Source organism: Chrysochloris asiatica, unplaced genomic scaffold (genome assembly GCF_000296735.1).
Source record: "Chrysochloris asiatica unplaced genomic scaffold, ChrAsi1.0 scaffold00350, whole genome shotgun sequence".
Classification (NCBI taxonomy): Eukaryota; Metazoa; Chordata; class Mammalia; order Afrosoricida; family Chrysochloridae; genus Chrysochloris; species Chrysochloris asiatica.
The window spans coordinates 202,850-216,472 of NW_006408868.1; the positions used below are offsets into that span (position 1 = coordinate 202,850).

Below are 13,623 nucleotides of genomic sequence, written 5' to 3' on the forward strand. Positions count from 1 at the left end.
CTGAAGAATTATCAGCATTCTGATATAGGAAGAATCACACAAACCCACAGAGGAGATAGTTGAGGAGCATCTGGAAGAAAATTTCCGTAACATTATGAAAAGCGAAAAGATAAGCATTCAAGCAGCTCATTGAACCATAGGAAGGATAGACCCTAAAAGAAAATCACCAAGACATATAATAATCAAGCTCTCCAAAATCAAAGGAAATGACAGAATCCTGAAAGCAGCTAGGAAAAGAGAAGTGTAACATACAAAGGCAAACAAATCAGATTAAGCTCGGCTCTCAACAGAAACCATGAAGGCAAGAAGGCAATGGAGAGACACATATAAAACTCTGAAAGAAAAAAAACTGCCAACCAAGAGTCCTCTACCCAGCAAAGCTGTCAAACATATTTGAAGGTGTAATAAAAACATTCAAGATAAACAGAAGCTAAGGGATTTTGCCAAAGCCAACCCTGCTAAGAAAAACATCTTAAAGGAAGTCCTGTGGACTGAGAACCAACAAGAACAGACAACAACCAGAGAATGACGTATGTGGCAGAAATCAACCTGAACTCTGTCGACAAATGGAAGAGCCAAGAACAGAATAAAATTATAAGAACAGAGGATCTGGGAGGTCAGTCTATGATTAAAACAATTATAATGTGAAAGAAGGTAAACATGGAGAAGAGATCCAGGTGGTGAGAAGGTCAGGTAGATTACAGGATTAAATAGACTGTCCTATGGAGGGAGGACTTAATGAAATATAAGGTAACCACAACAGTGGGGATGGGGTGAGGGATTTAGTTCGGGTGTTTGGGAGGGAAATGCAAGAGAGAGGACATGAAAGAACAAGACAGAGGATCACTGAGACAGGTTTGCCTGGCCTAAGTGGGACAGAGGTAAATAGTGATGAATGCTCAACCTTGGAACAACAGGGTTCTGAGATACAAGGTTCTAGGTAGGCATAGTTTGAAGAGGGGAAACAATATTAAAATGCTTTACTGTCTTATGAATATTGGTTTCCCTTCGCTTGAGTTGGATATAAAGGAATGTTGAGAAATATGATTACAGAAAACTTGTAACCCCGTCTTCAGCCTATAACTGACTGGAATGCCTAAAGGGGTTCTAGAACTTGTCCAGTGAAATAGGCCTCTTGAAAAGACTTTGCAGAGTATAAGATCTTAAGTGGAATCCAGAGTCCCATCAAGAACCTTATGAGGTGGGACATTCTCACTAGAAAGGACAAGCGGACCAGCCTGGAACAGCTAGAGCAACAGAAGATACATCTTCAAAAGAAGATCATCAGGAAAAACCCAAAACAAAAATGTCAGAATGACTGGCTACTACAAGAATAAGCAAGCTATTTGCCAGGAAGCCATCAAGGTAAGCAATCAAGTTCCTTTAGGACAAACTCCCCTCTAAGACTGAAATTCAAAGGGAACACATGAACAGGCATGTAAGCTAGCTGGCAATCACATTGGTCTACTGGTAAGTGGAAGAGGGGGAGAGGCAGCAATGAAGAAATGGGCTGAGTTCAACCACAGTCCATTGACTCCAGTTGTCCTGGAGATGAAAGAGAGAGAAGAGGAAGGGCTGGTTGGTCCAAAGTGTGGTAAGACACTTGAGCCCAGGAATAAGGACACAGCCACAGAGGGCTAGAGCTAAGAGTGAAGCATCCAGCTGATATGAAATGAGGGGAGATGCACAAGAACACCGAAGCTCGCAGACAGCACCCGTTTGTCCTAGCCTCGATGGCTTGATAATTAGGACATGACTAAAGGATGATTAAAAAAAAAAAATTTTTTTTTTTTGATAAACGAAGCAAGGGTAAATTGCTGCAATTTGATGAACATGACCTATAATAAAATGGTTGACTGTCTTATGAATATTAGTTTCCCTTGTCTACTATTGTAAAATAGGTACTTGAGTGGGATAGAAAGGAATATTGGGAAATATAATTACAGAAAACTTGTAAGCCCGTCTTCAGCCTATAACTGATTGGAATGCCTAAAAGGGGTTCCAGAACTTGCCCAGTGAAATAGGCCTCTTGCAAAGATTTTCCAGAGTATAGGACCTTAGATAGAATCCTGAGTCCCATCCAGAACGCTATGAGGTAGGATATTCCCACTAGCAATGACAAGCAGACCTGCCTGGAACAGCTAGAGCAACAGAAGATACATTTTAAAAGAAAAGATCATCAAGAAAAACCCAAAACAAAAATGTCAGCATGACTGGCTACTACAAGAATAAGCAAGCTGTTCACCAGGAAATCATCAAGGCAAGCAATCAAGTTCCTTCAGAACAAACTCCCCTCTAAGACTGAAACTCAAAAGGGAACACATGAACAGGCATGTAAGCTTGCTGACAACCACATTGGTCTACTGGTAAGTGGAAGAGGGGGAAAGGCAGCAATGAAGAAATGGGCTGAGTTCAACCATAGTCCATTGATTCCCGTAGTCCTGAAGATGAGAGAGAGAGAGGAGGAAGGGCTGGTTGGTCCAAAGTGTGGTGAGATCTAGGGACACTTGAGCCCATGGACAAGGACATAGTCACAGATGGCTAGAGCTGAGAGTGAAGCTTCCAGCTGATATGAAATAAGTGGAGACACACAAGAACACTGAAACTTGCAGACAGTACTCATGTGACCTAGCCTCAATGGCTTGATAATTAGAACTCGACTAGAGGAAGATTACCAAAAACAAAAAAAAATCATTTTTGATAAAGGAAACAAGAGCAAATTGCTACAGTTTGATGAACCTGACCTATACTCATGGAGGTAGTAACTCTAAATACCAACAGAGAGGGAAGAAGTCTTCACATTAAGTACTTGGTGCTATCCCTCTGTACACAGGGTAGATAGGAACAGGCAACTTAGACAATGGCTACCTAAAATGAGGGGGCAATAAAGGCACAAAGTGACTGGCTTACAAAGTTTCAAGAGGGAGTATAGTTTAAGAGTGTAGGGGGTGGGGGAGAAAGAGTCTCCACTGAATAGTTTTCATCTTGTCTTATTGGAATTGATCTGGTGAAAAGAGATGGGCATAAGATTCGTATGATTCAATAGTGAATAATTATCATCATGACTAATTGCAACTGCCATAATTGTACAGGTAGAATTTTTGTAACAAAAACAGGGGAGTAGTTAATCTTACAGTCCAGAAACAGAGGACCCTACAACTATCAAGGGAGACGAGCACAAGCAGAATGCAGGGCCTTATCCAGAGAAGCAGCAACACCAGAGATGGAAGCAGAAATGGGGTCATGGAGAGGGGAAGCAGCTGAGGACTCTAGATTCATGGGAAGAGAGGGACTAAGAGCTGGTGGCCAGGAGGTTGACTTGAAGAACATGCCCTTTGGAGGTGTAAATTATTATATATGCCTGAGTGGTTTTGTTTGTTTTTTAAAATAAAAGAGCTAAAATGAATAGAGAGAAATACTGGTAACTGATGGTACATGGAAGAGATTATAATCATTGTAATGAAACAAGGTATATGATTAGTTGAATGTGAAACTGATGATCTGCCCTGTAAACTTTCACTCAATCCACAATAAAAACCTTAAAAATAATAAAAAAAAGGAAAAAAGGTAGAAACCACCTAAATTAATATAAATAGATGAATGGATTAACAAAATATGGTACATACATATAGAATATTGCCCAGTCAGTAGGGGAAACACAAGTCTTGATACATGCTACAATATGGATGGAGCTTAAAGACATTATGCTGAGCAAAAGGAGTGAATCACAAAAAGCCAAATATTATATAACCATATTTATATAAGGAGTCCTAGTGTGGTCCTGTAGGATTAGCACTGGTCTGCTAACCACAAGGCTGGTGGTTCAAACCACCAGCCAGTCCTTGGAAACCCTATACAGCGTAGTTATGACTCTACATCACATAACAACATAACAACACTTACCTAAAAAGACAAGAACGGGCAACTGTATAGATACCAGCATTTACTAGCGATTAACAGGTGGGAGGAAGGGGGAAAAGGACTAACGGTGATGGAAAAATTCCACTGATTAAGGGTAGAGTTGCACAGTCAATTACTATAATTGTTGTCAACAAATAGCACGCCTTTAAAAAACTGAATTCGCAAAAGTTGTACGATAGATGTAGTTACAACAATCACAAAAAAGGAGCAGCTACTGAGGCTGCTTATGTACAACTAAACACCTCATGGGATCTGGTTCCTTGATTTGGAGGTTGAAGAGTCATGGTTTCACGGGACATCCTAGTTAATTGCCCTAATAACATGTTTAGTGCTTCTGTACTACCTCCTAGTTTAGTGAAGAGTGACTGGGGTCTTAAAAGCTTGCGAGCAGTCATCCAAGACACAGCATTTGGTTTCTAATCACCTGGAGCAACAGAGGAAGGAGGAGAATCAGTAACAGAAAAAGAATATGGAATGGGTAGCTGTCTCAATGGATACCTACTTTTTCTGCCATGAGACCAGAAGAACTGGATGGTACCCAGCTACCATTACTGAACATTTTGTTCAAAGATTCCATACAAGAATCCTTATCAAAAACGAGGAAATGCAGAACAGCATTTCAAATTTTTATGGACTCTATACTTTCTGGAGCCAGAGCGGGTGAATGAATCCCTGAAACTAATCTCGTAAGCAATCTTAATTTGATGTCTTTGAACTACGGTATTGGCAAAAAATATTAACTATCGCACAGACTGCCAGAAGAATGAACAAAGCTGTCTTGGAAGAAGTAGAGCCAGAATGTTCCTTAATAGTGAAGATGGCAAGACTTCATCTCATGTATTTTGGACATGCTACCAAAAAGGACCATCTCTGGAGAATGCATCATGCTTGGTACAGTAGAGAGTCAGAAAAAGAAAGAAGACCCTCATTGAGACGAAACTGACACAGGGACTTCAATAATGGGCTCAACCACGGTTGTGAGGATAGCAAAGGACCAGTCAGTGTTTCATTCTGTTGTACACAGGGTCACTATGAGTTACAGCCAACTCAATGGCACCTAACAATATACTGAATACGGGCTACATGCCAAACCTGTGCTGATAGTTTTTTCACCAGCCCCCTGGACCTTTAGCTTTCTAAATCCTTTCTCTAAGCTGATGGTTGTCAACAGAGGATGATTTTGCCTTCCCCCAGGAGACATTAGGCAACTTCTGTAGACATTTTTGGTTAATGAATTGGAGGGCACAGTGCTACTGACATTTAGTGACTGCAGACCAGGCATGTTCCTATAATGCACAGACTGGCCCCCACAATAAAGAATAACCCCAAATGTTAACAGTGCTGAATCAAATGTTTCTCAATCTTTTTCATTATGATCCCCCGTAAGAATCTTCCTTAAGGTACCTGGGTGGTGCTAATAACCTAAATGTTGGTGGTTTAAGCCCACCCAATGGTGCCACAGAAGAAAAGCCTACTGCTTTTGCAAAGATTACAGCTTAGAAAATCCTATGGCATACAGTTCTACTCTCTTAACACATGAGGTCGCCATGAGGTGGAATTAATTTGAAGGCTATGGGTTGGTTTGTTTTTTTAAAAAACCCTTTTTAGACACCTCTTCTCTAATCATGACTTCCCCTGAAACTTAAAACACAAATATATTTGTTTCTGTGGTGGTGATCGCTGTGTGCCACCAAGTCAGTTCCAATTTACAACAACCCTGTATAGAGAGCAGAAAGCCTCATCTTCCTGTGGAGTAACTGCTCAATTTGAACTACTGATCTTGTGGTTAGCAGCCTCACTCATAATCTACCATACTACCAAGCATCCTGTTTATATACCCTATGAATATCTTTATTTTATATGCAACATAAAAAAGAGTACAGAATTTTTTCATACATCCTTCCCAAGAATCAATTTTCACCCCCATGGGGGTTATATCACCCTCATTGAGAATGCAAGCTCTGGTTCTATGTTCATTGTATTTCTTCCAACTGGAATGACCCTCCAGTCTCACTTGCTCTGTATTATTCAAATTATATCCATCTCTGTGAGTCTGGCTCAAGTCCTGTTTCTTCAAGAAGCCCTCACCCATCCTCACGAAGCTGATTCTGTACCCCTTAAAAGTCTAGTTAGGATAGTTTATTTGTACCACTTTTTACTTGTCCTTAAGTTGTCACATCTCAGATGAAGACCAGGCTTAAGCCTCCACTTTTCTGTACTTCCCGTTTCCCCAGCCTCTCGTTCAGTACTTTCTAAATAGCAGTTGGGCTAATCAAAGGTATTTCTATGAGTTTTTGAAGAGTGGAGTAGAAGAGAGAAGATAAGGGAATTCTGAAGCAGACCTTGCCAAATCTCCAGGACCAAAGCAATAATAAACTCACGGAAGTAGCTGACGTTTCGAACCCACTTCTGTGCTCCTTGCCCCTCAGCACCAGGCAGACAGGGAACTTCTCGTTTCCCTAGGAACTCCTCGATGAGAGCCAAGGTAGAAAGGCTCTGGCTGAAAGGGACAAGATTTGGTTCAGAAGGCTCCCAGACCCAAGGAAACTTTGTTCCCCACAGGCCCACACTAACGTGCAGCTTCTGACAATGGAAACTCCTGTATTCCCCTTAAGAAGTAACCTACAAAGAGCAATCATGGATGTTCTCCCTAGCTCAGAAGGTAAGCAGAGCCAGCCATGTTCTTATTACTATCACCCCCTAAAAAATCTTTCCTATGCTCTCAATTCCTTGCTTCCTTGAATAAAAAATTTTTGGAGTTTAGCTCAGTGCACAGTGACAGGTAACGATTAGCAGTAAAAACCAACGCGACAGGAATATACTGTAAAACCTATGAAAGTCGGATCTATATAAGGCTGCCAGAGAAAGAAAACTAAAGTATTTTCCACTCAAACGAGTAACGGAAAGGTGCTAAGATTGCACCTGTGAAAGGTGGAAAATTTGTGCAACCTGAAAAAACCAGGCAGTTTTGTGGAGCTCTGGCTCACGAAGGTCTCACTGTACATTAGATTTCATCATCTCAGGGGTCCTGTTAGAGAGACTGAATCACTCAGCTGCTTCCAAGTGATGCCCAGTCGGTTATCCCCACAAGTGACCCATAAAGCTAGATGAACTAGATGAACTCCACAAAGAATCACTGCTGTCCTCTCAAAGTATGTCACAAGTGGAAGTTCTCCTTTGGTCAGAACAAAGAAGTCACTTCCTTCATGTTTATTTCCCTAAGACGTCAGATCTTGATGAGACTCAAAGCCTTGGCCTTACTTAGAATGTGTCTCTGAAACAAAGCACATCATTATTATTGGCCTTATACACAAAGCTGAATTAAAAAAAGAAAAAAAGTGTTGCAGAAGGAAAAAAACTATTACAGCAAGGGTCAACAAAAAATTCTGTAAAGGGCCAGATTAGATGGTTTTACAGGTCACATACGGTCTTGTTGGTGAAGTCTTCTTTGTTTTGTTTCTTAATAATCCTTACTAATGTAAAAACTATTAGCTCTCAGGTCAGATTTGGTCCAGAGTTACTGCTTGCTAATTAGACTACGATCTCATCCTCTACAGCATCCTCCATTTCTAATGTTAGCCAAGGTTCTAAATTGTTCCCTTAAAGATACCACACTGGGCAGAAAGAAAAAAACTCCCAGAAAGAGACAAAAATGCAAAAAGATCATCACAATAGTCAATGGGTTGCAGAGGCAAAGAGAGAATGTGAAAGAGGCTGATGTAGCCCTGGTTGGTTTCCCTCTCTCGCTCCTATTTAACACACACAGCCTCACCTGGAACCTCTCCTACCTGAAAACGAGGATCTTGTCCCCAAGCTTCACACTTTCCTCTATCAAGTGGAAAAGAAGTACCATTTTGGGAGAGTTCTCTAGGACTCCAGTCTGGTAATTTGTAAGAAGGTCCTTGGCCTGCAAGAGAAAAACAAGGCAGCTCTGAACAGGCCCAAGGCCACATCACTAGAAATAAAAATCCTCCTTCAAGGCAGCAGCTCACTAACCCACCACTTCATGGTTCTCGGCAAAGACCTTGGCTGTGGTGCATTTACCACGCTTTTCTCATGTAGGCCTCACACCATCCCTTCCCAGCCGTGTTATAAAGCCTACAGAAGGCCTGCTTGACTCACCCATTCATATGTGACAATGTTGTTGCCTCGTTCCTGAAAAGGATTGAAGCCGACCCCCTGTAGGAACTTGCTATTGGTTGCCTCTCCCATTGTGGAGGCCAAGGCACTGTCCTCCCCCTTGCTTTTTGTCCCCTGTGATGGGCAGCGTGTGTTGGTCCCTGCTGAGCCAAGCTCTTCCACATCTAGGTCCTGCTCGTTGGCCAGGCTCTCCTTCTGAAGGGCTTCATATAGCACATCAGGATGATTCCAGATCTGAGGCCCAATGAAAAAGAAGAGAAGGCATAGGGCAGAGAACACTCCACGGGTCTCCCAAACTCTGGAAATATGCACCTGCTCAAGCACACATTTCCTATAGTGCACACTGTCACACCAAAAATTAAAGTATCCTCAAACCCTTTAGCAGCCAAAGAACCTGCACACTTGCTTTCACCAACTGGCTCTGATTGCCATGATGCTATGATTGGGAGCACTCATACCAGGGGCATGCGAGTATGTTTGGTGCATAATCAAAAAGGCCGCATCAGAAAGAAGCCTTACATTATTGTTCAAATGAGAGTAAAGCTGTTAAGGTTTCACAGGCAATGATTCATTTTAGGGACTACTCCTGACAGGAGCTGTGGGGAGGTAGCGTCAGCACTGCAGCATTCTCACAGACCATGTCTGTTTCAGCTGCTAGGCTATGGCTACAAAAGAAATATTCTGAAACATCGCCTGTCCCTGGATACACACTTCCAACTTAGTGAATCAGTGGTCAGTTGAGAATAAGACCTAATAGGACTGCTGAGGGCTCAGCTTGAGGTACCAAGTCAAGGAAACAGATCCCTCAGGAGACAACAGGAAGCAATTGGCCGATCAAAGCCAAGTCAGTATTTATCAACCTGCTCATATAACTTTGTGCTAAAGACAGCTGAATCTTTTCCCAAACACCTGAGTTTTATTGCCCTCAAATCATCTCAAGCAATATGAGAATGAAAGAAATCTCAATTTGATTATATCTAGAACTAAATGAGAGGTACCCCCTAATAACCTGTCTAAGCTTTGCATTTCTTGAATCCTTACTATACTAGCAGTTTCTCCATCAGTCCCCTTTTCCAGATGGAAAACAAAGATCAAGAAAGGAGCTGAGTTTCATAACGAGTACATTTCCCCTTGGAGCCTCCAACCCCCCAGTGTAGTGGCTCACTCTCACTTCATTCCTTCCTTATTAAAGATAAAGAGAGGTTCCTTAGTTTTCATCTACGTCTTCATGAGGATTCCCCCTGCCATAACCCACCTTGCAGCACACACAGAAAGCTTTTAGGGGGTTTAGCCCCAACCAGCCACTGCTACCACAATCCCGGAAGCGGTCCATGAATTGTGTGTACAAATCTCGCTGGATCTTGGAGAGCCGCACCAGGATCACATTTTCTTCCTTGGCAGGAAGATGAATCTTCAACACAGTGTGGCCTCTCCTACAGAAGCAAAGAGGTCAGCAGTGGTAGACATTGTGACCAGCAGGGTTAGTACAGGATAAAAACAGAAACCTGTGCTCCTGTCAAAACGCCCCCCCCCCCCAACCGGCATGATCTCAAGACACACTGCAGCCTTGCAATAGTGAAGACTGGTTCAACAATGATCATGAAGAAATTGATATTTTAAGGGTGAAGAACTAAAGCAAAGAAGTGGCATCATCTGTCCCAGGTCACTGAGTGACAAATATTGCTGGATTTAGGCTCTTAACCCTGACTCAGGGTTGCCTCTGAGCTTTCTCTACACATGCTATCTGAACATGGAGAAGGGAAGGGACTACTTTAAACTAGCCTGAGCTCCACCAACTGAGATGCAGAAATCTGGTGAGTTCACACCCTGAGAGCCACTACCTCTATTCTTCACCCAATTCAGCAGAATGCTAGTTCTTTCTCACTTCTCTCAGCACGTAAGTGAGGTGTCCCTACTGACTTCAAAGATAAACTTGTGGGAGAAGCATCCCTAGGTCAAACTTACAGGGGACTTAAACAGTAGACATTCCTCAACTGCTAGCTATTTAAACAATGGAAGTTTTTATTACTGTCTCACTAGGAAGGGGTCCTGCCATTATAACAACATCTCCCCGTTCAAAATAGCTTTAGCAAGTCTGCTGCACTGGGGCTGAGGATTCAGAACACCAAGGCCCCAAGGATGGCTCACCGTTGCACAAAGCCTTCCAAGAGGCTATGTAGGACATGGCTCCGGTACCGCATGAGACGGACGTCCTGAGGTGTACTGTCAACACACTGCCCATTCAGGATGGGACGTTCAAACATGTTGCTGAACTCCTGCCTTGTTCCAAGGAAGTCTGGGCGCACAAAGTCCACCATGCACCAGTACTCGATGAGGTTGTTCTGGAGTGGGTACCCAGTCAATACCACCCGGCGACGAGAGCGAATATTCTTCAGAGCCTGGGAGGTGCTGGCCTGGCAGTTTTTGATGCGGTGTCCCTCGTCACAGATCACCACATCAGGACCGGGGCGGCATAAGGCCTTCTCAAACTCTAGAGAGGGAAGAGGATCCGTAGTCAGAGGGTGAGAGGGCCTGCTCTTATTCAATAATATGAGAAGTAGGGGTGCCCTGGAGGAGACAGAAGAGATGAAGGAAGTAGGAAAGCAAGAGTCAGCCCCCAGTGGTGAAAGCGCCTGTGTTTTTGGTGTGAAGCTAACCTGGACTGTTGACACTTGCAGATATGATCACTTTTTTCCCTTTCTCTCCCTTATTTATTCATTTATTCCTTTTAGCTAAGAACAAAACTGATTTGCATTCCTATGGTTTATACTGAATAGGCAACACAGTAATACCAGCCTAGGGTTGAAAATGTGTTCCTGGATGAAACCTGATGGGAATAATCCAGACACTTCAGTGGATGAGGGCTGGCTGACAGGAGCCAGGAAAGGACAAGGTCTTTCCACAGTTACTCATCAGCCACTAACATATGGCAAATTCAATCCACAGAAACAAACTATAACATAGCCTCATAGATGAACAGACCTATAAAATGAAACAGCTCTGTATCCTTAAAAAACTTTCCTCCCAAAAGAAGCAAAGGCCCTTTAGGAGAGGAAATAGAACTAGAGTTACACAGAAATGCCTTTGATTAAATGTGGTGGTGGTGGTGGTGTAGCCTGGAGTCAAGTTCAACTCACAGCAACCCTGTATAGGTTTTCCGAGGCTATAAATCGTTATGGGAGCAGAAAGCCTCATCTTTCTCCCATGGAGCACCTGATGGACTCAAACTGCTGACCTTGAGGTTAGCAGCCCAATGCATAGCCCACCATGCTATCAGAGCTCCTTTTGACTACAAGTTTGTTGTTGTTGTTTTTAGGAGCCATCGAGTCGGTATCAACTCATAACAACCCTATGCACAACAGAATGAAACACTGCCGGATCCTGCTGGACTCAATTCTACTGTCCTTACATTATGGTTGAAACACTTTATGAATATATTCTTAATGCTGTCAAAACATCTCTTGAAAGTAATAAAAGAAGTGGTTCCTTTCCCAACTGCTCTATGAGAGTAACAGGGCCAGGATTGCAAAGGAATCTCCCAGAGCCAGTCTGGGGCCCAGCCTAACCTGAAGCCTGCAGAACAAATAGTACCTTCTGATAGGCAGCAGAAGTCATCCCACCCAATCCAGGAATCAAGATTGCTGGTTTATGACAACTCACTCAATAAAGCACTTCATACACTGAACAAGGTCTTATTGGTAAACATTATTTCTTTTTTTCTTGAAACACCCCCAAGAGCACACCCCATATAAGCTCCACACCTCTCCGAAACTCCTGCTGCCGATCTTCCTCATCCAGATCAATGATGACTGGGTGAGAACGTTTTTTGGTTTTCTTCGGTCTACCTGTGGCAAAGGATTTCTTCAGGGTGAGAAGTCTGTACATTTCATACCCCATCAGCAGCACCCCACCCTCTGACACCCAATCAGCCATCACTTTAGCACGAGCTGCCATTGTCCTGCAAGAGAGAACAGAAAGATTTGTAGATGCGTGAATTCTTTCTCAATAAAGCTGTTTGCTGTTACTGCTGTTTAGTGCTGTCAAGTCGGTTCTGGTTCTGACTGATAGCGACCCTTATAGAGTTTCTGAGAAGCTGTCGGTGAGTTTGAACTATCACCCTTTTAGCTCAAACAGACCTTGCAGTTCAATGCTTATCCTACAGCACCATACCAAGGCAATATTGTTGTTGTTAAGGGTCACTGATCTGGTTCAGAACCACAGTGATCCTGTATAGAGTTTCCGAGGCGTGGCTAGTGAGTTTGAACCACCAATCTTGCGGATCAAATGAAACTGTGGTCACGTGGTTTAACTGACCAGAGAAAAAACATGTTTACTTCTGTGGTCCCCAGGAAGAATTCCTCACAGTCAAAGCTGTGTTGATATACACTCAGAATTTCTTATTGCTTAAGACTTTGTGTGGCAGCTTGCCTACTGCCCAAGGACTCCCCTAGCATCCTACAGACATGAGAAGGCTTCAAAAGTTCATGGAGAGGAAAAAAAAAAATGTTCATGGAGAGGAACAAACAAGATGACGGATCGGGTGGAAGTACGGTAAGGAGTTCCGTCAGCAACAACACAGAATACCCGACCAAGCAGGCTCAGGGGATGGTCCCAGAACTCTGAGCCACATATAAAGGAATATTTAGACGGTTGGAAGGCTTACAGCCGGGAGAATTTGTGGCAGAAGCAAGAAATCCATTGCTTCCTAATCCGGGATGCTCAGCTGCTCCAGGAGCTGCCATCTTGGGTGACACCAAGCAGGGGAAGTATTGGAGCGGCCACAGATGCCTGGCAGAACCGCAGAGATAAAGGTGTGGACATTATTTTCTTTTTGTTCACTGGTCCCTTGCTGTCTGTGCACCTCCATCCTGGTGACTATAGGGGTGCCTGAGCTAGTGGACACCCCAGTCCCACCCTTGGAGGGTTCTACTACTCATGCACACAGATCTCCTCAAAATTTAAAGAGACAGTTTCCAATTAAAACCAAATGGCCACAGCCGGCCTTGAACTGTTTCCAACTAAAAAAAAAGGCCTGAATGGGGATTGTGGAGAGGGGCAAGTGGACGAAAAGGAAATAAGCCAAAAATTAAATCCTAAATTACGTCAAAACGACCAACAGTGGCATCTTGAAATTTCTCAAGAAGAGTGAAAAGGAAAGCCCATTTCCTGATCACATCTACCTGAAGGCAATCAGAAAGCATAAAAAATACCAAAACACACACTCATCTAAGTATTAAGTCCACAGATAACCCCTGAAGATGCCCAAAAAACAGAAGCAGATAACAACCATATCTGCACATGTCTAGAAATGAGATAAAGTGACTGAGGCAAATGAGCTGGAAGCAGACCTACACTCCATACTGGAAGATGGGCAGGCTTTGGAAATGCCAGAGAAGGAATTCAAAAAATGATTATAAAATGTATCAAAACACTGTACAATAGAGTTGAGAAAAATAAGGAACAAGTCAGGCAAGCCCTAGAGGAACAATCAAATAAGATAGATACAGCATAGGAAACAATTCAAAACCTACAGAAAGAGGTCCAAACGATTAATAATAGAAT

General features: G+C 42.9%; 1 protein-coding gene across 2 annotated transcripts in view; it reads right to left on the reverse strand.

Moving 5' to 3' along the window:
- Positions 1 to 13,623, reverse strand: part of RAD54L2 (RAD54-like 2 (S. cerevisiae)) — a 125,405-nt gene that overhangs the window by 43,113 nt on the left and 68,669 nt on the right. For both annotated transcript variants that reach the window (XM_006876006.1, XM_006876007.1), the window contains 6 exons: positions 11,823 to 12,019; positions 10,210 to 10,552; positions 9,317 to 9,494; positions 8,044 to 8,295; positions 7,710 to 7,828; positions 6,303 to 6,421 (listed from right to left, as the gene is read on the reverse strand). In XM_006876006.1, the coding sequence (XP_006876068.1) occupies positions 6,303 to 6,421; positions 7,710 to 7,828; positions 8,044 to 8,295; positions 9,317 to 9,494; positions 10,210 to 10,552; positions 11,823 to 12,019 (1,208 nt within the window). The remainder of the gene's footprint in view (positions 1 to 6,302; positions 6,422 to 7,709; positions 7,829 to 8,043; positions 8,296 to 9,316; positions 9,495 to 10,209; positions 10,553 to 11,822; positions 12,020 to 13,623) is intronic.